This window comes from Equus przewalskii, chromosome 3 (assembly GCF_037783145.1).
Source record: "Equus przewalskii isolate Varuska chromosome 3, EquPr2, whole genome shotgun sequence".
NCBI classification, from domain to species: domain Eukaryota; kingdom Metazoa; phylum Chordata; class Mammalia; order Perissodactyla; family Equidae; genus Equus; species Equus przewalskii.
In genome coordinates this window covers 78,067,057-78,092,983 of record NC_091833.1, presented here as the reverse complement: position 1 = coordinate 78,092,983, position 25,927 = coordinate 78,067,057, and the positions used below count along the sequence as shown (strand labels likewise).

At 44.4% G+C, this 25,927-nt stretch overlaps 1 protein-coding gene across 5 annotated transcripts in view; it reads left to right on the top strand.

The window, feature by feature from the left end:
- PDGFRA (platelet derived growth factor receptor alpha) overlaps positions 1-25,927 on the top strand; it is a 44,264-nt gene that overhangs the window by 6,810 nt on the left and 11,527 nt on the right. For all 5 annotated transcript variants that reach the window (XM_008522198.2, XM_070612895.1, XM_070612896.1 and 2 more), the window contains 18 exons: positions 3,337-3,397; positions 5,126-5,443; positions 7,762-8,022; positions 9,051-9,181; positions 11,069-11,240; positions 11,333-11,522; positions 14,055-14,170; positions 15,131-15,257; positions 16,356-16,549; positions 17,276-17,370; positions 17,589-17,721; positions 19,426-19,530; positions 19,910-20,020; positions 20,277-20,430; positions 21,604-21,770; positions 23,656-23,771; positions 24,119-24,241; positions 25,618-25,729. In XM_008522198.2, coding sequence (XP_008520420.1) covers positions 3,349-3,397; positions 5,126-5,443; positions 7,762-8,022; positions 9,051-9,181; positions 11,069-11,240; positions 11,333-11,522; positions 14,055-14,170; positions 15,131-15,257; positions 16,356-16,549; positions 17,276-17,370; positions 17,589-17,721; positions 19,426-19,530; positions 19,910-20,020; positions 20,277-20,430; positions 21,604-21,770; positions 23,656-23,771; positions 24,119-24,241; positions 25,618-25,729 — 2,674 coding nt within the window. In that variant the 5' untranslated portion in view covers positions 3,337-3,348. The remainder of the gene's footprint in view (positions 1-3,336; positions 3,398-5,125; positions 5,444-7,761; positions 8,023-9,050; positions 9,182-11,068; positions 11,241-11,332; positions 11,523-14,054; positions 14,171-15,130; positions 15,258-16,355; positions 16,550-17,275; positions 17,371-17,588; positions 17,722-19,425; positions 19,531-19,909; positions 20,021-20,276; positions 20,431-21,603; positions 21,771-23,655; positions 23,772-24,118; positions 24,242-25,617; positions 25,730-25,927) is intronic.

Sequence of the window (25,927 nt, the reverse complement as noted above, 5' to 3'; positions counted from 1 at the left end):
GTGACTTATATTTGCACATCTGACTTTTGGATAAGCTCCAGGATTGGGGTTCCTGATTAACGATGAGCTTTTACTCCTAGAGGAGAAAAGAGCTGGGAAATAGCAAGACGGACTCCTAAGAGTCTCTCTACAGGGCCAGTCGGCAGGGAAGCCTCTCTTCTCTCCCATTGTTTTCCATCACCTCCCTATAGGGCAACACTGCAATTATTCACCAGTAAATTGTCAGAGTTACAGATGAGTAATGACGTGGAACTTCACAAATACGCCTGGATTCCTAGCCAGGGAACCACTCTTATCAGAGAAGGGAGTTTGAAATCTTGAGCAAACACATGCTGATTCTCAGTATTCGCACCATTATCGCTCGCTCTGAGGCCCTGTTTTCATTGCCCACTTTGGATGTCAGTAAATAATCCTTGCTGGCAGCGGGTCCACCATATCTGGATGCACAGAAGGAAATCTGGTGGGGCCCAACCAGGGCAGAAAACACCTCAGAGCCGGCCCTGTAAGAGCAGCGAGCCCCTCTCTCGAGCTTGGGAACGCTTTAGAGACGTTGTGTTGGCAAACCCTGCTGAAGAAATAAGGGATATAAATGTGATAAAACCCCAGCCATCGAGCTGGCTCTGGAGGGTTCCTTTGAAGTTCGCTAAGTGGATTATCGGTGGGAGGCTGATATTTATATGTACAAACACACAGGCCCTTACTGCTAATTGTGGTAAATCAGCCTGGCCAGCCTGGCTCTGGGGCCTGCTGTGCCCGTCACCGCAGCGGTGGGGACACCCTGCATCCCGGGCACATGCCAGGATCTGCAGAAGCCGCCAGCCAGCCAGCCAGCATTGTGCAAAATACATTTGCGTTCACAGCACTGCAATTGTGCTCCTCTCACTATGCTGAGCAGAGAAGGAAAACAGGGCCCCAATTTGCATTAGGAAATAGTTTGGCGGGGTGGGGGTGGGGGGACAGGGGAGCACACACACAAGGCTGAAACACTGACCTTCTCTTGAGAGAGACCATATGGTGGATTGGAGAGAGCAATGGCTTTTGCCTCACACAGGCTTCGGGTTAGAATCCTGGCTTAACCACCAGCTGTGTGAATTTGGGTCATTTGCTAAACCTCTCTGAGCCTCAACTGGCATTTCTTAAAATCAAATATGTCACAGTTTTATTATTAATAAACATGGCATACATGTGAAAACTTTGGCTTAGTAAATATTGGTTTCTCATTCCTGTCTTGGAGAAAACAGAATTATCATTGTGTCCTGTCCAACCCACCCCCTGCCTGGTTACCAGCATTCCATCTTACACTCTGCCTTTCTTCCTCCTCCGTTTTCCTGGTAGAATTCATTGAAGCAGAAAGCTGATTTCTGCAAGCAGGGCGCCTTGCCACCTGAAAGCGACATTACGTGATCAGGCTCCACCAGGAACTAGTGGGCTGTTATCTACTGGATCCTCTCCAACCAAAAAAAAAAAGGGAAAAAAATGAGGGCTAAACACAGGCACACATTAAATTCCTCCCTTTTTGTTTTGTTTTTTCGACAGTTTACTCAAGGATCATGTACACACAACTTAGTTTCCAAAGTCAGAGAGGGAACAAATTAAGTCTCACGAACTCATTCCATTGCATGAGTTGGGCCTTTGAACAACTCAGGGATCCAGTACGTCCAGGCCAATGCTTACGTGATTTTTTATGGGTTATCTTAAAGCTTGTGCCCCTGCCTGGGCCCCTCAGTGGGGCCTCTTCAATTAAAACTTGGGTGCTGGGCGGCCCCAACACCCATAAGCCGCTTTACAGTTCCTTTTCCTTGACTTCGGTAAGATGAGTTTATCAGTGACCTCAGTGGGCCTTTGCAGAGGGCCGACCAGAATGGCTCTTCAGTGGTTTTTCCACAGGGCAACCTGGGCCCCTCTTTAATTTTTCCCTCCTTTAATTTTCCTTATCCTTCCTTCCTTTCTTCTTGCCCACTGCGTTCCCTGTTTGTGTCTTATGGACATTCAGTTTCGATCTCTCTCTCCCCTTCTCTTCCATTCCCCAGGTTTTGTTGCAGGAAATCAGAGTTGAGAACGTGGTTTCTGCAGGTACCTTTAACCCTAACGTGAAAACGAGTCATCAGTCTGCCATCGAATGGGAGCCTGTGGTCTCCCTTTGGAAACTCAGGAATGGAGTCACACTTTCCTCTCCCCTGTCCTCTCCCTTCTTCACTTTCTCTACCGCTCTTCCTTCCATGCCTGTGCCCTGGGCTTTCCGGCCTTGGCCTCGATTAACCAGATTGTGAATGCAGCAGGTCCTAGGAGAAGGTGGCTGGGAGTCCAGGCCTGAGCCTGGGATGGGCCTACGGACCACAGAGTGACATCCTTTAAGTGACCTTTATCAGTGGGACTTGCAAAAACTTTAGATGTTTGTTGCATGGTGCCAGCCTGGTGGTGTAGTGGTTGAGTTCGCATACTTCGGCAGCCCAGGGTTTGTAGGTTCAGATCCCGAGAGTGGACCTAGCACTGCTCTCAATTCAAGCTGTGGTGGCATCCCACATAAAATAGAGGAAGCTTGGCATGGCTGTTAGCTCAGCAACAGTCTTCTGTAAGCAAAAAGAGGAGGATTGGCAACAGATGTTAGCTCAGGGCCAATCTTCCTCACCAAAAAAAAAAGATATTTGTTGTAGCCAAGCATCTTTTCCAAAGGTTGTAGAAGATGTGACCTTCATGTACTTTCTGTAGCAAGACGCGAAGCAAATGACAACACATTTTGAGCAAAAACAGCTCAAGTTTGGAAGTTGAGTAAATACATATGTTTATTTGTTTTTCACATTCTTAATTTAAATGGTTTAAAAGGAACAATCCTTCTGTACTCTTGGACACATTCCAGGACAATAAAGTGAGACTTTGGAATTTGCAAGCTGCATGCAATCAAAAAGGGTTTCAGCTTCAGATGGCTCCTGTCATGATCTGGGGGGCTATTCAGGGCATCTGATTCTTTCTTCTTAGGCATCTTACTGTTTTAACTATGAATCTTAAACTAGGATTTTTTTTTTTTTTTGAAGTTCATAGCTAAAGATTTTTTTTTAAATTGAGTTCATAATAGTTTACATCAATGTGAAATTTCACTTGTACATTATTTCTTGTCTCTCACCGCATAGGTGCTCCCTTCGCCTCCTGTGCCCATGCCCCACTCCCCCTCCCCTGGTAACCACTGAACTGTTTTCTTTGTCCATGTGTTTGTTAAACCGGTATGTTTTGGACTACAGTGATGCTATCAACATTCCCATAGTGCAAGCACACAGAGGACTAGGCTCCCAGGTGTTTTACTGGCTAACACTGTTTCTTTTTGACTTTTGACTTTTGCAGTTTTCCAGAACTATGGGGACTTGCCATCGGGCACTCCTGGTCTTAGGCTGTCTCCTCACAGGTATGGGTCCCAGTCCTGTCTGAACTTGTTGTCCTGGGGGAAGCCTGATCCTCTAAGTTCTGTGTTCGGGGGGCATATACTGCATATACCATCCAAAAGAGTGAAGAGAAGTAGACAATTATAGGCTATTATCTAAAGTGACCACAATCCTTCAGTTCCCTTTGCACTAATTCCATTTCAAAAAGAATGCTTTCTAGGGGCCAGCCCCATGGCCAAGTAGTTAAGTCCGTGCGCTCCGCTGCGGCGGCCCAGTGTTTCGCTGGTTCAGATCCTGGGTGCGGACATGGCACAGCTCATCAAGCCATGCTGAGGCGGCCCTCCCCATGCCACAACTGGAAGGACCCACAGAGAAGAATATACAACCATGTACCGGGGGGGCTTTGGGGAGAAAAAGAAAAAAAAAAAAAAAAGAATGCTTTCCAGTGGCAGTTTTAGTAGATACATAATCCTGGCGTTGGAATGTTGTTCGAAATAATAGTCTAAATTCACCCACTACCCTCTTCCGCTGTCTAGGACTTGGGTTTCCAGTAGAGGTGGGTCAGAGAAATTCAAGAATGTCCAAAGGAAATAAATCATGGAGAATTCTTTTCTAGGAACTCATACCTGTCTTGTCATACCTGTCTTAAATGGAAGATGCTTAAATTGCTGAAAAATCTGAGAGCCACCTGTTCCCTTGGAATCTGACTGGTAGAATGTTTGACTCCTGGGGGAATATTACTCTCTCTCTTCTACCAGGCGGAGGCCACTGGGGCCATTTGTTGAGCTACTTACTGGGCATTGCAGACGTTACCATGAAACCAATGTTTTTCTAGTCTGAGGAGTTAACTTAAGCCTGTTAGTGTCTGCAGGTCTTATCCACATGGCTACGGTAGAATTGAGCGAGGTCAGTGATTTAGTAGTTCTAAACCCCGCTAAATATACCCCATCTACAAGATGATCGTGGCCCAGATGCGCTCACAACTTGTATCTTAACACGCTGCAGGAAGCACAGTGGGCACACGCTGAAGTCGGGTGGGATTCCCACATTGGGCTCCGGGGGAGATTAGAAACCGTAAATGAATAATTAATGAAGTCCCGATATCTGTTCTGTCGGTTTTACAGGCAGGGGAAGCCACACTGCAATTTTCGGTTCTAAGATGAACTTTCAGGTTTCCACTCTAGGGTTTTAGTTATTCTTACTTTTGAATGAAAATCCACAGCGTGCAGCTTGGGTTTCTGGAAGTCATTAGAGAGAAGGCATGCCAGGGCGTCGTAAGAAAGGGAAGATGTGTAATTCCTGAGCACAAATCTGCTTTGTGCTTTGTTCGGTCTGCCTCTCTGCCCCTGTTCTCAGCCCATTTCTAGCTGAGGGAGATCTCTGGAGGGAATGTGGACAGTAAAGAAGCCATGTGGACTTGAGCTTATGCTGTCTTGGGATATTTTATGGTCACCCATAAGAGTCTAAAATCTGGAATTGGAATTAAACGCCCTCCATCCATTTGAACGTTTGGAGGGGTGGCTCTCGGGGGCTTGGGCGGGGGGTGCTGTTGAGGCCTCTGGAGCCTTTGCTGCCCTCAGCAGATGCGGTGGCTGTTATAATGGGGGGCCTTTCATGGGCTTCCAGGCTAACGGATTTTTGCGTAGAAATGGCCATTGTTCGTATAAGCTGCTGCTGTCGCTTCCCTCAGTTCTCTGGGTGAGCCCGTCCCTTCTGGCGGCATCCTATTCAGAGTGTGTTTCCTTTTACAGGGCCCAGCCTAAGCTTCTGCCAGCTTTCATTACCCTCCATCCTCCCAAATGAAGATGAAAAGGTTGTGCAGCTGAACTCATCCTTTTCTCTGAGATGCTTTGGGGAGAGCGAAGTGAGCTGGCAGTACCCCATGTCTGAAGAAGAGAACCCTAACGTGGAAATCAGAAATGAGGAAAACAACAGTGGCCTTTTTGTGACGGTGCTGGAAGTGGTCAGTGCCTCAGCAGCCCACACGGGATTGTACACTTGCTATTACAACCACACGCAGACAGAAGAAAGCGAGATCGAAGGCAGGCGCATTTACATCTATGTGCCAGGTGAGCTGGCGGCATCCCCTGGACCAAGCTCCTTGTTGTCCTGTCTCTGCTGTTAACTGTGTTAAAGTTTTTTAAAGATATAAAAATAATAAATACTTATTGGAGAAAAATCTGAAAAATTCAGCAGAAGACACAAAATTAATTCCAGATCATTTATATTGTCATTATCAAGAAATTCAGTATCAACATTTTGGGACTGTATTAAGTTTTGAAAATCATTTTTATTATGGCATGTCTTTTATTGGCATTGTGCAAAAAATCTGAAATGCGCTAATTTCTGTTCAGTTCAGTCAAGTTCAACAAATACTTCCTGTGCATTTACTGTGTGTCAGGCACTGCTAAGTGGTGGGGACATAAAAATTTATTAGGTAGGCCCTCTCTTGGAGTTGCTTATAGTTCATTATAATGGCTTCTAAATAACCATGCTGTTTTTCAGAGTTCGATAAGACATATATTTACTCCTGATGAATTGGAAGGGATTTTTTTGTTTTGTTTTAATTAAAAGTTGGGGGAAGTCCCATACTAATGATGTTGTCTCCTTTCTTCTGGGAAGCAGATGCCAAGATAGGAGTAAGATGGGGTTAGACGTGCAAGGGTTTTATTAGGGGAGAGGCTTAGGAGAGAAAACGGGAGGGACCCAGCAGAGGCTGGGAGACCCATCTGAATGCGTGGTATGTATGATCATGAGTGAAGGAGAGCGGGAAGGAGAGCTGGCAGATGAGGCCTAGAGCTCTGTGTAAAGAAGGTCTGGGAATCATCCAGCCTAAGGAGCCCCCGTTCCCCACTGTCAGTGGCTGGAAGCATCCCTGGAGGGCGTGGCCTTGGGTTGCGATGGATTTCAGAGCCGCCCCTGGAGTTGGAGGGATGTGTGGTGTTTCTCATAGCAGCCACCCTGGCTGACTAGGCGTAGTCCTCACCTTGGGATGCATATGGTCTACCGCCCACCTCACATTCCCTGTGTGCTCTTTTGTAATGATCTGTCTCTGTCTCTGTACCTGTATCTCTATCTGTATCTGTATATATTGGCTTCTACCAGGGACAGTTGTTAAAAGAAGGCCCATGATGTTATTTAAACATTGCATAGACAGTGCATGGTGGTGGGGAAGACTTGCATTTTGAAGGAAGCCCTGGCTGATGTGTTGTGGATTTCAGACTCTCTATTTTAACCTGAAATGAACTCGCAGCTTTATTTGCTGGAAGCTTTGCTAACAGAGTTCAAGAATTTGGAACTTGAAACACAAATTCAAGTAATGACAATTTTAGTATGTGGATAGATGAATTAAAGCGAGCTACAGCTAGAGGACTTGGTTTAAAACAAATAAACATATACAAACCATTCACAACTGTCTCCATGCTTGTTGTCTTGGCAGAGATGGAGGAAGGGGATTTCTGAAGTGGGTCTTCCTGCCTCTCCGCCTTTTCTTTTCAAGCTCTTCTCATTGGGTCCTCGTCTTGCTAGACCCTCCTTGCTTTCATGACACTGATCTAGATGAACCTTTCTTCCTAAGAATAAAGAATTTTTTTTCAAAAGGGTAGATATTTAGAATGTCACCTCAACTTCATTCACACATCAATGTCCCCCTGCTGTGAAGAGAATGGTAGGAACGTGGGTTTGTTGAGGTGCATGAGTCTTGGAGTTTGGATCCTCCGAAGATTGTCGGAAAATTCTTGTTCCTCCCTCCCCCCAGCACAGACACCATCCGAGCAGGCCCTGCAGTGTTGTCACACAGTCCGTCTTTCTATTTGCAAGAATGGAGAGGGAGGGGCCCTTTCTGAAACTGACGCTTAAGACTGTCAGTATTTCTTACCAGAGTAGCTTAAGGAGCTGGTTTTCTTTTGAAAAGGAAATTCTCAGAAAATTATAAATTTTATTTATTACTTGAGAGATTATTTTTCAGTAGCTAGGTTTCTGTACTACTTTTCAATAACACTGACTATAGGCCATAGGAATTTTAGAAAGAAGTATTTCATAATTTAAACATTATGAATTTTTCTCTCTTTTTGAACAGAGTTGCTTATTTTATTGGCCATTTTTTGTTTTTAATAGTTGTTTAAATGTTGATTTCAGTTCCTGGCTAATATTTATATTTATCATCAGTATTTTTTATTAGGGTGCAGGCAATTTGGTATTGTTCATACTTTAAATTACCTTCCAGCTGTGATAATGACTAATGTCAGTGGGGTGATGCCGCTGGATACATGTGTGAAGGTAAAATTCATACCTAATGTGATCAGTGACAGTGGGCTAATTTTTCTGCATATATTCGTAGAGGTGAAATTAATGCCTCATATGTTTTTCTTTCTCTTTTAAACCACAGACCCTGATGTGGCCTTCGTACCTCTAGGAATGACAGACTATTTAGTCATCGTGGAGGATGATGATTCTGCCATCATCCCTTGTCGCACGACTGATCCTGAGACTCCAGTGACCTTACTCAGCAGTGACGGGGTGGTACTCGCCTCCTACGACAGCAGACAGGGCTTTAACGGAACCTTCAGCGTCGGGCCCTACATCTGCGAGGCCACCGTCAAAGGGAAGAAGTTTCGGACCATCCCATTTAATGTTTATGCTTTAAAAGGTACTTGCACCCTTTCCCTCCTTCTTTAAATAAGAGTTACAAGCAAAGTAATCAGATGCAGGTAGGATTTTTTTTTTAATCGTAGTCCCTGGTGATGGAGACCCTGAACCTTTGAGGATTCCAGACCCCACCTGTACCATGCACTGTTGGGCTGCCCTCTGTGGCAACAGTAATACGAGGCTTAGCATGACGAAAGGCAAACGCTTTCTCACCCCTGTAAGATTTCGTGTTTCATCAGTTGACTTCAAAATACTGTAAGGAATTCTTTTCTTGCATAAGCCTCTTATTGTTTTACTCACATTCCTGACTACAGAGGCCCTAAAAACAAACACACACCTGTGGAGGTTGGACGCCTTGTTTAACTTCAGTAACTTAAGAAAACTGATTTCGATTTTAAGAAAAGCTTGTAGTTGTAGACTTCTTCCCTTTGATGTGAGCGGTTAATGTGAATGAGAAAATATAATCTGTGTTTAGGTCAGCAGATTTTTTGAACAGTTCCATGAAGGTATGGCAGCAGCCGAGTATGCCCTTAACTCTCATTAAGGGTTTCTTTATGCCAGGCACTGTGCTAGGTTCTAGAAAAGTGCTGAGAATAACTGGGGAGCAGAGTGGGAGAGAAGAGGAGAATAAATGACGGGGGAGGAGCAGAGTACCTGGAGGAGTGCTGGTCTCGAAAGGTTCGTTGATTAAATGAACAAATATGTCGGTAAGGTGATTGCGAACGAAGATAGCCATAATCAACCCAAATACTCAGGAGTGTGGTGTTCTGTTTAATTGGAATTTATTTTTACTGTTATTATTTTTGTGTGTGTGTTTGTTATCTTGTATTGTAACTAAATGCCAAATTATGTATGCCAACACAAAATCAAGGCTTCTGAGATTTTCAAAATTTGATCTTGATCAAAGTGGTTTGCAAATTATTTTTCAGTAGTTTTCTTAAAAAAAAAACAAAAACAAAAAGCTGAACCTGTAAGATCCTAACTATACTATGGATATTTAGGTCCTTGTGTTTGTTCTTTTCTTAATAGCAACATCAGAACTTGATCTAGAGATGGAAGCTCTTAAGACTGTGTATAAGTCGGGGGAAACGATTGTGGTCACCTGTGCCGTCTTTAACAACGAGGTGGTTGACCTTCAGTGGACTTACCCTGGAGAAGTGGTAGGTACCCTCAAGTCTCCTTGTGGCATGGAGTGGAGCACAGCAGGGTTCAAAAGACCAGCCACCGATGGGCGCATCACCGAGCTTCCCATCTCTACAAGAAGCACATTTGACTAGATGACTTTATGGCCCTTTGAGCAGTGGGAGAGTTTGCGGTGACAAAAGCTGGACCAGGACCTTCAGAATGCATGAACGTTGTATACTGAGCCTTCTTTTTCATAAGTCAGAAAGAAATAGGAAGGGTCTATGGCCACAAGATAACAACAAAAAAAATTAGAAAACCAAAAAACTAATGGGTTTTAAAATTTTCTAATTGCTGAGAGTCATTAGTTCTCATTCTTTTGGCTCCCATGCCTTTGGGTTTTGAGGCATTTGATAATGTTGATTGCCTGCCCCCCTTCCATTTCTGCTTCGTTGTCACCCAGGACACTTCTGCCTCCTCCCTGCCTGGTCTTTCTTTGCATGGCTCACGTTCAGTGAATCATTCAGCAAAGACTGAGTGATGTTTGCTAAATCCCAAGCACTCTGCTAGATGCTGGCCCGTGCACAGAAGGAGGAAGAAGATGGGAGGAGTGGAGATGGAATTGGGGAAAGGGGGCCACATGGCATCTCTGGTCACTGGGGATTTACACTGGGGATTTCTCATTCATTCTGATGCATTATGGTAGGTATATAAGAGAACCAAGTGTGAAAGGCTGTGGTGGACCAATGCAGAAGTGATTCACGATGCTTAATACAGCAGCCTCAGGGGGAACAAAAACCATATATATATATTTTTCTCTTCACTCCTGATTTGTAAATAACAGCTCCCTGCTCTTTTTGGCATTTGATGGCTTTTCTTCTTTTATCTGTTTCTCTCCCACATACTTTTGCTGCCTCTTTCTTTCTCTCTGGGGCATCTAATTGGAAGTTGGGCATTTTCAAATATTGCCTCATGAGCCTCATTCATAGTCCAATATATGTACGTTTCCCTGAAATATGAAGCTATTTGATTTTTTTGTTTATACTCGATTGCTTTTAATCCTTAAAACATAAACATTTCTTTTTACTTATTTATTTATTTTTTCCTTTGCTGAGGAAGATTCGCCCTGAGCTAATATCTGCTGCCAATCTTCCTCGTTTTGTATGTGAGCTGCTGCCATAGCATGGCCACCGACAGACGAGTGGTGTAGGTCTGCACCCGGAAACTGAACCCGGGCCGCTGGAGTGGAGTGTGCTGAACTTAACCACTAGGCCACTGGGGCTGGTCCTTCATTCACTGAAGATCAATTTTTTTACCCCCAAACCAAAGTACATGCTATTTGGCCCAAAAGTCTATAATCAAAGGATCATTTTATATAACACATTTTTTTGTCTAATAATAAAAGTAATGCAGGTTTATTGTTGTAACTTTATAAAGTTTAGAGAAACAGAGGAAAAGCCATTTCCCAGAGCATCACTGTTAATATTTTAGAGAGATAAATCCTTTAAATACTTTGTATACATAGATAAATGTAATAATTAATAGGTATCATACTGTAAATAGTACTTTGTTATATCCTTTTTCCTTTGGCAGTATTGCACAACCCCTTTACTATGTTATTAAACATCCTTTTAAAACATATTCTAAGGAACTGGCTTAAAAAAATTTTTTTTTTATTAGACTTTGTTTTTTAGAGCAGTTTCAGGTTCACAGCAGAATTGAGCGGAAGGTACAGGGATTTCCTGTTAGCCCCTGCCCTCCTGCATGGACAGCCTCCCCCATTAGCAACATCCCCACAGGTGGTACGTTTGTCGCCATCGAGGAACCTGGAGTGGTTCATCGTCGTCACCCACAGTCCATAGTTTAACGAGGGTCACTCTTCAGAGCCAGCTTTTTAAAGTCGCTTTTCCTCCCTTCTGCTGTAGAAAGGCAAAGGCATCACAATGCTGGAGGAAATCAAGGTCCCGTCCATCAAATTGGTGTACACCCTGAGCGTCCCCGAGGCCACGGTGAAAGACAGTGGAGATTACGAATGTGCTGCCCGCCAGGCCACCAGGGAGGTCAAAGAAATGAAGAAAGTCACCATTTCTGTCCATGGTACAGTCTGCTTTCTGAAATGTCAGTTGTCTGTACTGCTCGGGATCCGCTGTGCGGGAATCATTATTTAATGGAAACTCTTCCCTGTGCAGAGAAAGGCTTCATTGAAATCAAACCCAACTTCAGCCGGCTGGAAGCCGTTGACCTGCATGAGGTCAAACATTTTGTGGTGGATGTGCAGGCCTACCCGCCTCCTAGGATATCCTGGCTGAAGGACAACCTGACTCTGATCGAAAATCTCACTGAGATCACCACTGACATAGAAAAGATCCAGGAAATAAGGTAAAGAAACAGCGTTCCCTAGTCTGCTTTTTCTTTTTATTGTTTATCCCTAGATAGACTATGGTTCATGTGTGTCTTACATCCCAACCCAAGAGTCAGTCTAGAAAACTGAGCATCTGAGAAAGGAGATACTTCAAATCAAGCACCTTTCATGATAACATTGCAGTGTGGTAATAGTATGTTGGTAAGTAGTTAACGATGAAATAAGAAGAAAGACGAAGTGAAAATCTCTGCTCCCAGTGAAAGACAGGTTCCTGGATCCAGCCAGGGGTGGAGGAAAGAAAGTAAAATCTGGACCCACTTGGGTTGAATATATATATTCCGTGATAGCCATCATCCATATTGCAAGTAGACATGCATGGCGATTCCATTGGCAAGTCAATTATCACATGAACCCACTTGAAAGAAAACTTCATTGGCTTAACTTGAAACATTTGCGCTAGTGAGGCCTCCACAGGAAATAAGAGTGGCGTCTGGTTAAATTTGGTTAGGAGAGAACGTACAGTGAATAGCTGGGACCTCTGCCCTTTTAGTGGACGGTAGGCTGCTCTCATCTCTTAACTAGTGCTGGAGTTCTGGGTCAGTCGCCCTCAGCCTCAGTTTCCTCATCTATAACGTAGGGTTAATCACACCTATGTCCTTCAAGGCAGGGGTTTGGGTCAGATGCTGTTCTGAGGACTCTTGCAGTTTTGAGCTCTGATTAGAATCCAAGAGCAGAAAGGATATCTTGAAGGGCCCGGCTAATCCAGCCCTGCGTCCTTGACAGACAGCATCCCTGAGAGACAAAAGCCAGTCTTCTATGTCAAGGCTTCAGGGAAGAGGAGACAGAACCTCTCTTGTCAGTTCACTTCACCTCAGGATTTGCTTTCTTCTTTCTGAACTAAATTCCACGTGTCATTGAGAAGCGGCGTCTGAGAAAATGGAATTTTACAACCTCTGTAGAACAGTGATAGAAAAAGAAGTGGAATACTGAAGCTGGAGGGCTTTCTGATGATGCGAAATGAAGGCGCACCGAGGTGGGTTGTGCCGAACTTTCCACCAGGCTGTGAGGCCAGAGAGGAGCGGGGTGATCGTGGCACAGCCCACTCTTCAAACGCTTGTGTGAGCGCTGTCTGCAAGCTATAATTATTAGTAACAACAGCACAAGGCTCGCCAAGTGAGTGGTTCAGGAGGGCGGCCTGTGAAGTGTTTCGAGTCCCTCCAGCAGATAGTCCTCTAGCTCCCATTATGGGCCGGGGAACAGAAGGATGACCACAATGGCTCGGGGATGTGGCTTCCTGGAGTGTAGAACTAGTGGATCCTCCGGCTTTCTTGGCTGAACGAGTGTAGAAAATGAACGCCAGAGGATTGTGTTAATAATCAGCACCTGGTGTGCCTGAGGAACTCCAGTCCTGAAGCCGGTCAGTGTGGGGCAGCCGGACAAGACCAGCCCAGCATGCTCTCCTCCCAGGTCCTAGTGCCTGGTGTCTTGGGCTAGAAGACTACGTTTGCCGGGCACTTTTGAGCCTATGAAATGCTTTCACATGTGTAATTTCACTTAGTTAATTCTCAGGATGACTGTGTGCTATGCATGCTGTTATCCAATGCTACAAATAAGGAAACTGAGGCACGGAGAGTTTCACTGGTGCCCAAGGTTCTCTCACTCCATGCCCAGGGCTCCTCCTCTCCACTCCAGCTGCTTTTCCACACTGTGATGTTTCATAAAGAAGGACAATGGAATGGACAAATATTTCGGTGATGCACACACACACACATAGACACACACATGTGTGGCCAAATGTCATTGTCAATACGTATAAGAAATCTTTTGCGGAAACTTCCCTTTAATAAAGTATGAAGAAATATACTTTTCTAATTTATTTTTTTTCACTAGCTTATGGAATCCCGTGCTTTAAAAACATTCAAATATACAGAAGGTACATTTTCAGAAGCCTCACTCCATTCCTGTCCCCGTCTGTCCAGGTTACCTCTCCTCCTCACCCACAGGGAAATACTTCCATTGGTTTCATTAGGTTCTTATGAAACCTTCCAGAATTTCTTTAAGTGAATACAAGCAGGTAGAAATGTTATATCCTGGTGGTCTTTCCATATCAATACACAGACAGTGTCCTTGTTCTTTCTTCCAATGATGTTCCATTGTTTGGCTGGACCATCTAAATGATGGATATTTAGGGGAAGCAAGTATTTTTTAAAAAGATAAAAATCAAGGGTTTAAAAAAATGGCAAGTTGGGATGTGTTTATTCCCATTCAGGAGCCAGGCCTGACCACCGCTGATTGTTCCTGTAACCCCCTAAGTCATTGCTCATCTGAAAATGTCTGGTCTTCTGTTTAAGAATTCAGTGTCTACAACCCGGACCTTCACCATGTAGAAAGTGACATATCAAAAATCCCAGAAAAGCGATGATACAGACAAGAAAAAAAGATATTTTTATTTTTTACAAAACTAAAGTTTAAGTTGAATATGGTAATTGCTTAAACGTTTGGAATTTATTTGGCTACTACTTGCTGAAACAAAGTTCTCTTCTCTTCAGGTACCGAAGCAAATTAAAGCTGATCCGTGCAAAGGAAGAAGACAGTGGTCATTATACTATTGTAGTTCAAAATGAAGATGATGTAAAGAGCTATACCTTTGAACTCTTAACTCAAGGTATGTGAGGGCGGTATTAAGATACTGCTAGCTCAGTGAGTGAGTGTCTCCCAAGGAAAGCCTGGCACTTTTCTCCCAGGTCATTGGAGGGAAAAGCAACACTTTTCATGAGAAGCAGAGACTGGAGATGTCACATGTCAGGGATAACTTTGTTGGACTTGTGAATTCGCATAATTCTGGGAGGTTCCAGGCTACTCTAGAATAGTCTGACTGGGAATTCCTAGGCTCCAACAACTTCCTTACCATCTGCTTCTCAGTCTGGCACCTTTATTTCTGGGAAGAGTGAAATGATGCTTTTTGGTCCAGATGAGTTTAGATTGTTCCAGAGAGTTTTGGGCTTTTTGCTTAGCTTCTCTTGTAGACGTTCATTGCACAATGGCCTTACTAGAAGGGAGTGCCCAAGTCTGTTTACACTCAGGGTCAGCACCTATTTGCTGAGTACCTGCCACGTGCCAGGTACTGTCTCAGGTGGGCTCATTTGACCCTCACAGTAAATCTGTGATATAGGGATTAGTGTATTTCTAACTTATTTGATGATGGATTAAAAAACATCTTTAAAACCTAATAATATCCCACAGATGCACTGTGGTAAATGATGCTGTAGATTACACTTTAGCTGAATCTGTTAGTTGAATCCCAAGCCATAATATAATTAAGAGTCTCCTTGCTTTTCAAGCCAAATAACCACAGGGGCTGTTTGCTTTCCTACTCCAGATTTGAAACACCACAGGGCACAGATCCCAAAACACTGAAGCTGTGAAAATGCTCTTAACCAAATGGGTCTGTCCAAACTGGAGTGTGATTATGCGCCCAACTCATTTCAGCTGTCTCTCGGGTGGTTACTTGATTTGTGGGTTCGAGTGCTACGTAAGGCAGTTCTGAGCTCATATTCCACTTTGTAGTTCCTGGAAGGGTGGGGACACGGACCACTCAATTCCGACTTCTTTCCACCTCTTGCAGTTCCCTCATCTATTCTGGACTTGGTCGACGACCACCATGGCTCTACCGGGGGTCAGACTGTGAGATGCACAGCTGAAGGGACCCCTCTTCCTGACATTGAGTGGATGATTTGCAAGGATATTAAGAAGTATGGAAACCAGATGTTCCTTTTTCATTTGTGGTCAGAATGTTTCTTCCTTGACGCAAAGTACCTCAAATGCATTTTGTTTCTTTTACTGGCCCTTTTTTGTTTTTGTAATTCTTATTTGGCCTAAGTCTCACAAACTACAAGATAGGGTTCCGAACATGGACCTTGTGTGTGTGCGTGTGTGCGCGCGCGCACGTGTACTTGTGTGTACATGAATACTTGTAAGGAGAAGGTCCATGACTTTTATCAGATTTTCAAAGGGTCTCTAATCTGAAAAGAAGATGAACTTAAAAAACTGCTGCTGTAAGGGGATATCTACTACCCCGGCCCACATTTTCACCTCCCATTTCTTATATGGTGAACTTTGTTTGCTGGCTAGAATGGCATGTGAACATAAATGAAAATACTGCCCATGTGACTGCTCACTACCTCATTTGCCTACCTGCTTTTTTGGTGGCAGTTAACTCATCAGTTCCTCCTTCGTCTCCCATTCCTCAACCTTCTCAAATGGGCACATGAGCGACGTGTTCTCACTTCCGCCCATGGCAACTGTGTTCAGAATCCTCGATTGCTTCCCCCAAAGGCTGAGACTCCTAGACCTACCCACTCCGAGGGCTAAGGGACCAGACTTGGATCTTGACTGGAGTTGGAATCTAGGTCTCATAGCTCAGTCAGGGGATTGCTCCAACCCAAGTGACACCTTAGGGGCTCTTCAGAGTGTGGGTGGAGAGAAGGGAGGGCCCCAAGACTTTTTGAAGGGGTGGGAAATTGGGATAAACATTCTTGAAATTGAGCTGTTCAGTTTGCTTATGGTTCAAGGCTTAGGTTTGGTAGTTCCATTAGATTGAACTTGTTTATCTCTGCCTCACCTTCATAAACAGTTAATTTTCCAGTTATCTACCTGTAGGTTATTCTCTCTTGGGTGTGTGCAAACTAGTTTTAATGTTAATATGCACATAAAATAAGAAAATCAACCTGTAGCATCCCCAAATGTAGACGAGGTCAGAACTGCTTGCCGTCCTAGATCATTCTCACTGCCCCACTCGCCTCCATTACTCCCATTAATTGGCTCTATATTTATGTCCTTTTGTTCTCCAGATGTAATAATGAAACTTCGTGGACGATTTTGGCTAACAACATCTCAAACATCATCACGGAGGTCCACCCCCGAGACAGGAGTACTGTGGAGGGCCGAGTGACGTTTGCCAAAGTGGAGGAGACCATTGCCGTTCGGTGTCTGGCTAAGAATCTCCTTGGGGCTGAGAACCGAGAGCTGAAGCTGGTGGCTCCCAGTGAGTTGCTCCTCAGTCATCAGCTGAGCCCTTTCTCCCTCAGGCAGGACTTTGAATCCTAGATGGGGTCCGATAGGAATGAAGGTCCCAAGGCAGAAATTCAGCTTTGAGTACTCTTGAAGGGCCTCCTCTGGGCACCTGTGTGGGAGCCCTTTCTTTCAGATTCAGATTCAAAACTGCATCTTGCAGAGGCCCCTGGGTACTTTGCTTGTCCAACAGTGTAGCTACCCGGTCTCTTAGTGTGAGCATGAGGAGGGAGAATGAGGAAGGAGGATCTTCTGCCTTGTTGCTCCTTGCAACAGTTGAGACAGGTTGAATTCTTAAAATAAATAAATAAATAATGAAGCTGAAACAATGTAAACAAAATGCAGCCTTTCAAAATAAACTGAAGTTTTGGAACTTCCAGGAGCTCTCAATCTTGTTTATCAGTCTTTGTATTCCAATTCACATTCTGTCTGGGAGATTAATGTTGGAGCACCTTTGGAAAAAGTATTGTGTTCCCAATGGAATTTTGTCCCTTTCTCATCTAAGGGAAGAGTTGCAGTGATTTCATGGGTGTGGATAATTGAGAGATGGTATTGCCCGTCGCTAAAATGCGCCAGGCAGCTCTCATGCTTCGCCCCACCTCTTATTGAGAGATTTCTGGCCCAGAAACAGCCACCCTGCCTTCCTGCCCTCCTGCATGTTCATGCGAATTCTCCACTGTGCCTCTCTCTCGTCCTCTAGCTCTACGTTCTGAACTCACAGTGGCAGCTGCGGTCCTGGTGCTGTTGGTGATTGTGATCATCTCACTTATTGTCCTGGTTGTCATTTGGAAGCAGGTAGATATTTTCTGAAAGAACTAAAAATCTTTGAAACCAATAAGAACGAGAAGAATAGCAACGTAATTCAGTGCTTAGCACAGAGAAGGAGCTCAGTAATTGTATGTTGAGTGAGTGTTGTTGGATCCTACTGTATCCAGTGGCTTTGCTGCTGCAGTTAAGCTCTGGTGCATTGCAACTTTGGGGATTCACCAGTTCCCTGTCCTGGTCGTTTATAGAAACCGAGGTACGAAATTCGTTGGAGGGTCATTGAATCAATCAGCCCTGATGGACATGAATATATTTATGTGGACCCGATGCAGCTGCCTTATGACTCGAGATGGGAGTTTCCAAGAGATGGCCTCGTGCTTGGTAAGCTCCTCCCGGGTGGTCTCGCAAGGCTCCCTTTTGATTTGTACACAACTTTACTCTATATGCCTGGGGAGGAACAGGGACCTGAGCTGGTGATGAGTGAGAGCGAGGGAATAGAAATTGGCTTCCAGAAATACTTTTCTGTCTTGAAAATGAGTTCACTGAATCACTGAAATGATTTTTTTTTAATCTCATTCTATAGCAAATTATAGTTAAAGAAAATTTTACAAAGGGAGAAGAGAATTTGAGGCGGGCTGCCACTTCCAATTTGCTTTGGAAATGACACAAATTGAAAAGGAGGTGAATTTCTGTGACTGAAAAGAACAGATGAGAAATGCATGAGGATAACCACAAAATATATTTTTATCCAGTACATTCTGAAGATGTATGATACTTCTTTAGAATATATATGTTTAGAATATAGAATATAAAAATATAGGTGCATTTTAAAGCAAAAACACGTAAAAATAATCAAGCCAACTTATGACACGCTTTTCAAATATTTCAATCTTGGGCTGAGACCAAGTACATAAACTTTAGTCCAGGGGATTTTTTTCTTTTTTAAATCACATCCTGAATGAATGGAGACAGGACAAAGACAAATGAAAGTTAGAGCTATGAATATTCTAACGGTATGTACTTTGCAGGATGCCAAAGGCGGTTTTTAATTATCCGCTTGTCTCATTCCAAAAAACAGCAAGGTTAGGTCTTGTAAAGAGTTACTTAAACTGAAATCAAACAAGACACCCGAGCTGCTCCCAATTTCAAATACTTATACCTGGGAACTAAGCTTTCTTTATTATATTTTGCCCCGATTTACCAAAAGGAATGAGGTGCTTAGGGAAGTTAAAAAGTAATAAAATATGGGGAAAAAAAGGGCAACATCCCTAATCTGGCAGGAGGCATTTCTGTGTCTTGCTGCTCCTGTGTATTCGCAGGTTGCTATGGAAGCAACTCCTTTCCAGGTACGGTTTCCAGCAGTGCAGACAGGCAGTCAGAGGCAGTGTTGGCTGTTCGTGTCCCCTGTGAGCTGAGGCTGCCCTTGACTTGGCTCTCCATGGTGAGACTGACCACTATGGGAAATGTTCCTTTAGACTGTTAGCTTTTTGAGAATGGCGGCCACAGCTTCCATTTCTTTTTGTCTCTCCCAACATGTAGCAAAGGGCTGTGCTTCCAGGGCGTGTTGAGTCTTTGCTGTTTCTGCTCTCCCTGACAAATAGACAGTGAGGACACCAGCTGGAAGTTTATTTCATCACTCCTTGGAATCAGGGCTATCTCGAATACTGAAGTATTTCCAGTGGATAAGGATTTACTGATGCAAAAGATGCCCCTGTTTGCATGTGGAAAACAGAAGGGTAGAGACCCAGGAGGTTTGGGCAAGAGCCACAGAAAGCAAGTACAAGGAGCCCACGGTCTAGCTCAGCACGCGAACTGGTAGACAGAGTGCTCACACCGGGGAGGGCTGCACCCTCCTTTCCCCCCCGTCTGTTTTCCTTTCCCTTGCAAATGTTATTTGACAAAAGCAATTATACTAATTTCCTTCCCTGTGGGTTCAATTCTGGTTTTGACATGATGACTTGGAGGAATCATTATGCTTACACCGTACAGGAAAAACACCGCCCAGCTGTGCACCCCCGATGCTGGTAAATAAAGCTGCTGAGACGCCTGACTTCTGTGTATGTTAATGGTTCTGGTTGCCCACAGGTCGTATCCTGGGATCTGGTGCGTTTGGGAAAGTGGTCGAAGGAACTGCTTATGGATTAAGCCGGTCCCAACCTGTCATGAAAGTAGCTGTGAAGATGCTAAAACGTAAGTGCCCCTTCCTGGGGATTTTTTGAACATGGAGCTATTAAGTGAATTGCTCAAAATCACACAGCCAGTAAATACCAAATTTAACTAGATCTTGCTTCTCTTGAGTCTAGGTTTTATGTGTATTTAGACTCTTTCATCCATTAGGTTTATGTAGCTTGTTCTTGTTGCCTGTATGTTGGAAAATCAAGAATTGTTATTTGTAGTGATGTCTTTTTATCCTAAAGACTAGAGATTAGTCATGAGAGTAACTATCTGTTTCTCTTTTAGACTCTTTTCAAATAGAATAATAATCCAGTCACAGGATTAGCCAGGTTTTGGCTTTTTCTAGGAAGTAAGTAGCTCAGTTGAGCTGATATGTGATTTATTTCTTCAACAGCCACAGCCAGATCTAGTGAAAAACAAGCTCTCATGTCGGAACTGAAGATAATGACTCACCTGGGGCCGCATTTAAACATTGTGAACTTGCTGGGAGCCTGTACCAAGTCAGGTAGGCTTATTGACCTGGGAGTGAGGGTTGCCTGTGGCTGTGAAAACTGTTGAACCAGGCTTTTTAAACCCCTGTTCTCTACCTCTAAAGATGCCAGCAAATAGAAGTCCCTTGAATGGAGTTGACTGGATTCCACTGAACTCATGGAAGCTCATTGTTTTTGAGCAACATCTCTTGCCAGTGCAAACATAGCCATTCATGGCTTTTCTCTTCTTCATTTTCATACTCATCTCCTAACGGGTTTTGGTCTCCACAGGCCCAATTTACATCATCACGGAGTACTGCTTCTATGGGGATTTGGTCAACTATTTGCATAAGAATAGGGACAGCTTCCTGAGCCGCCACCCAGAGAAGCCAAAGAAAGAGCTGGACATCTTTGGATTGACCCCTGCTGATGAAAGCACACGGAGGTGGGTGCAGAGCGATGTTGCTGTGAATCGTGGTCTTACGAGCCTCACCAGTGAGGAGAACGCTTGTCCTGAGAGAGGCCACACCTGCAGATTCGGTGCCAGGATGTAGCAAGACTTAGAGTCCAATTACCCTGCCCCTTCATCCCTGAGATACATGATGCCTGCTGGCGTTTGGACTGGGCTGTCACTCAGGGAGCCTTGCTGATAGGTTTGAATGAGAGCGAGAGTTGGAGTCATTCTGGGAGCCATTCTGCTGTTGATGTGTGGTTCACTTAGGACCTATAAAATGCACCTCTGACCAGGGATGCCTCGGAGCTTGTATCTTGTGAGAAAGTGTCTGAGCATCTCTAAGCTTGATATGCTGGTCCTTGCTGAACCTGGGCCAGTAAATTAAGCCAGTGATAGTGATCCCCACTGTAGAAACCTGTCAGTGGCTATAAAGATCTCTGTAGATAGGAAGTTCTGTAACATCAGAAAGTCCAATGAGTTCCTTCATATTAAGTTACTTGATGGCCACCAAATGGGTGCTAAATGGGTGCTAAATTTATTGAGTAGCAGGAATTGTCTGCCCAGGCTGCATGTCACGTAGCACAGGTTCATGGCCTGTGAATTGAAAAACAGAAAGAATAACGATGGACGTAATGTAATGTAATTTTCAAACTTTAAATGTAATAGACATAAAATTTTATAAGCCTCTGGGAGCCCCACTGTCTTGGATTTGGCTCTTCAGGATGTCTATGCTCCTGCTGAAGATGTGCAGGACACTGACACTGAAAGCAAACAGGTAAATAAATAATAATAATGTTAGGCAGCTAACATTTGTGGCGCCCCTGTGCCAGGTACCATTCCAAATATCCCCCGAGTCTTTCCCATCTTTGTAAATGGGATTCATTCTACATCCTCAGAGAGTGCTTCCTTAGCCCCCAGATTGGGTCGTTTTCCTTGTCTGCTGTCAAAACCTTCCTTCCTTCACAGCACACCTGAGTTGAGATGCTTGTTGATTAGTGCTCATCTCCCCAGCAAGCCTACCCCACGTGAAGGGTGTGGGTTGGTTTTGCTTTTGCTCACCCCTGTTGCCCTGCACACTGTAGGCACCTGGTCATCATCTGCTGGATGTTGAATGACTACTCCAGAGGGGGACCCCTGGTAAGGTTTCTTTTTCTGTTTTTACAGTTATGTTATTTTATCTTTTGAAAACAATGGTGACTACATGGACATGAAGCAAGCTGATACCACACAGTATGTCCCCATGCTGGAGAGGAAAGAGGTTTCTAAATATTCGGACATCCAGAGGTCGCTGTATGATCGCCCAGCCTCATATAAGAAGAAAGCTATGTTAGGTAAAATGTCTGTGCTCGCTCTTTGGGTGTTGTGATCTTCCAGTGGTTTACTATGATGTGTAAAATACTCAGAAGAAAGCGAGAAGCGTGGTAAGCACAACTACCAGTCTGCATGGTCCCTAAAGGCAGGTCTGCACAACCAAGTCTGTGACATGTTTTCACAGGTTTGTAGCCTGTGGGTTGAAAAGAAGAAAAAGAAGAAAGAGACTTCATATAATGAATTTTTCAGACTATAATGTAGTCATTGTAAAGAATTAGTTATTCTGATAGAATGATCTTTCTTTTTTGGTGTTAACGTTATGTTTTTCTTTTGTTTAATGAGAGTGTGGTGGTAATTGGTGTTTTTTCTCTCAGTGCCCTTATTTGGCAAAATTAAGAATTGGCAATCTTATATTGGTTCCTAATATTATTTTTTAAATTTAGTTTTATACCTCTGATATCTATGAGTTCAATAGCCCCCGCTTTTAGCTTTGCCAGTATCCAATTTGTGATAGAAACTGGAAAGCAGATGATTTGAGGTTTTATTTTCTGACAGGGGCATTGAGTGTTTCTACTGGATGTTGTTTGAAGGAAGATCCATCTGTTTGCAAAGCAGATGAGCATGTGGCGGGGTTGAATTGATTGATAAACTCCGGGGAGCCTAGCTGATGCCCAGACCAGATGGACTGTCCCACATCTGCTGGGAGGTGGCCCCTCCAGGGTTCTAGCCTCATCACAGGCTTGGAGGGGGAACGGGAGGGTGCCTACTAATGAGTCTGATGTTGACTTGTCCCTGCTCTTGTATTATTGGGTGTGAGCCCTCCCTTTGGTCACTGCAAAAAAATGTTGAGCTGCTATAGAAATTGTTTTGGAAATCACTAATGCGCTCTGAATGCTTTCAAGGTTCTTAAGTGAAAGGTACAATCCATTAAAAAAAAGAATGTGCTTGTTTTGCAAAGCTCAGTACGCATTAATATTTTCCACTGCTGCAGTTCCAAGTTCCACGCACTTCCCATTGCCAAGTGGGTAAGCTTCCAGGCCCTTTTTAAAGATTAGCCAATGAGAGTTGTCGGAACCAGTGCTTCCTCTCCCCTCCTGTGTTGTTAAAAATAGTTTACATTGCTTCCCAGGCTGGACCTGGCTCTGGACTGCAGGGGAAGCTGATTCATGCACAGCCCAGGCCTGCTGGCAGGCAGACTGCTGCTTTCTGGCCTTCCCCTCGCTGGCTGGAAAAATGTGAATGGCTGCAGCTACTCTTGACTTGCCTGAAAATTTTCAAAAAGAACTGAGAACTGCTGGCCTGGGTTGCCTTCTTCCTCGAAAACCCTGGGACCCTTCCAGATGGGACTAACCGGGGAAAGTGGACACGTTAGAAACAAAGGGAACTAAACACAAAGTCATTGGCACTGATCTTTAAGATTGCTACCTCAGGTCTGACTGGTGGGTGATTTTATTCACAAAATAAGTCAGCTACGAGGAAGGTGGCTTTAAAAAGAAAAAAAGCAATTCCTGGAAGCTACTTTTTCAAAGGGCCCTCATGTACATTCATCATGGAAGATTTTAGTGTGTGTGTGTAGTTTAAAGGTGGCTGAAGTGATTTGCTAACTAAAAAATTTGGAAGGCAAACAACAAAATATGTGTGAGACCCCGGTAGGTTGGTTCTTATGGAGATATATGTTTTTTAACCAGATATGTGTTTCTGCTGATACATTTCTTTTTTAAGATGGAACCTTTGCATAGTTTAGATACCCACCTGTGTGGTCTAGAAATTGTATAAAAAATAATTTAGATGTTTTTTGGACAAGCCTCAGTAGCCTGACAAGTGGCCCATCCCTACGAGAGTGTCACAGGGGGTGATGTTTCATGGGATTCACTGGGACCAACACACTTAATTCCTTTTCTGCAGACTCAGAAGTCAAAAACCTCCTTTCGGATGATAACTCAGAAGGCCTAACTTTGCTGGATTTGTTGAGCTTCACTTATCAAGTTGCCCGAGGAATGGAGTTTTTGGCTTCAAAGAATGTAAGTGTGTTCAAGATTTTAGATCTGGGCCACAGATCTCAGAGTGAGGTTTGCGTGGAAGGTAGATCTTGGAAGACCAGTAGCAATGGTTGCTTCTCTCTTTCCTCTTCTCCAAAGCAGAGCAGGGAGGTGGACATCCTCTGGTGTCTACTTTTCTCCAGAGCTTTCTCCCTCTTGGGAGTGGTTGGGATGAGAGCCTGGGGGAGGTGAGCTCTTTGTACCAGGACAGCCTCACTGAGGTGTGCCAGGCAGCTCCGTGTGCTATCATGAAGTGGCCCCCGGCAGGGGTGATGCTGTCTGGAGGCAGGTAGATTGACCCTGACATTGTTTCTTCTCTTTCTGGGCAGTGTGTCCACCGGGACCTGGCTGCTCGCAACGTCCTCCTGGCACAAGGGAAAATTGTGAAGATCTGTGACTTTGGCCTGGCCAGAGACATCATGCATGATTCCAACTACGTGTCCAAAGGCAGCGTACGTGCTCTCTCCCCTCATTTGGCATTGTCACGCTCCCTCGCTCGAATCTCTGAAGTCAGGTGTTGCTTCTAGCCACTTGGTGCCCATATTTTTAACATCGAGTCCATGAGACTCATGAATGGGCTTCAGGGGGTCAGTGTGAAGCACAGACTCTGTGGCCAGACTGCCTGGGTGTGAGCACCAGCTCCAGCTCTCACAAGTGTGGGATTTGTGGCAAGTTACTTAACCATTCTGTGCCTCGGTTTCCCTATTTGTAGCTGGGAAGTGATAACAGTACCTATCTCCTGGGTTGCCATGGGATAATAAATCAGTGAAATCATGTAAAATGCTTAGGACAGTGCCTGGCACAAAAAGCACCCAATAAGTGTTGACTATTAATATGTAAATTGTTTGGTGTGTGTCCATACGTGCATTTCCAAGGAGGGCATCTCTAATTTACCGAATTTTCAAAAGGTATCTCTGACCTCTAAAAATGTTAAAAACATTTGAGTTAATATATCTTGGAAGCATAATTTCCTTAAAGATAGCCATTCTTCCTTATACCTGAGCCTTTCTCCCCACCTCTTCCACCTCTAGGCAGATAAAGTCACTTGGGCTACATCTGCCCTCTTTTGGTACCATTCTAACCACCCCACTGCACTGGTCCTGAGACACCTATGGGGTTGCTGCATCTGCCTAGAGAAGGATGCTGACCTGTGTCCATGCTCTGTGTGTTTCATGTACTGTGTGGCCATGACCTGTAGCTTCAGGCACTCTGAACAAACCAATGGACTTTGGTGGTGCCAATTTCTCACCCGTCCGTAAAGGTTATGAATCTCCGTTATCTCCTTAGCCATCTCAGAGGACCGAAGGCGCAGCTCCTTTATGTGTCTGCTTCAGTTTACTATTTCCACTGAAGGTTGGACCAGCCTCGCAAAAGAGGCTGCAGAATTATCATACTGTCGCGCTCTTTGTAGTGGTAGGAAATGACCACTTCATAAAGTTCAAAAACGTAATTGACTTTCAGATCACTGGATCTGTTTCTTAGTTTTATTCTTAGGAACACCTGAAAAGAGAGGACAGGTCCATTCAGGGCTCACACTTTTGGGTCGAAATTCAGGGTTAGATATTTTTGGATGTTATTCCTTTGGAGGACATAGAGGCAACATCGCCCATTCATCACTCGTCAGATATTTATCGGGCACCCACTAGGATGCCAGGCCCTCCTCTGCATGCTGAGAGTACAGCGGTGAACAACACACACAGGAGACGCTTGTGTGGGGCAAGGCTATCACTGCAAGTTGTTACTAGGCCTGAGAGAACCCCGTCCCACTTCTGCTGCTGTGGATCCTGGTGTGTCCGCTGGGTTTAATGTCCTCCCTCCCTCCCCGCAGACCTTTCTCCCTGTGAAGTGGATGGCTCCTGAGAGCATCTTCGACAACCTCTACACCACGCTGAGTGACGTCTGGTCTTACGGCATTCTGCTCTGGGAGATCTTTTCTCTTGGTATGGGCCTGACATCTCTGCTTGTCTGGGTTGTTCTGGAAGAGCACTGGAAGGGAAACACTGTGTTTTTCCAAGCTCCAGGAATGTAAACAATGTGAAAATACCCGGTGTGACGCAAGTGTGCTGCAGCCCATTTATGTCACACATTGTACACTCGTGATGTCTGGGGTGTGCCCATGAGGACTGAGATGGGGGTCT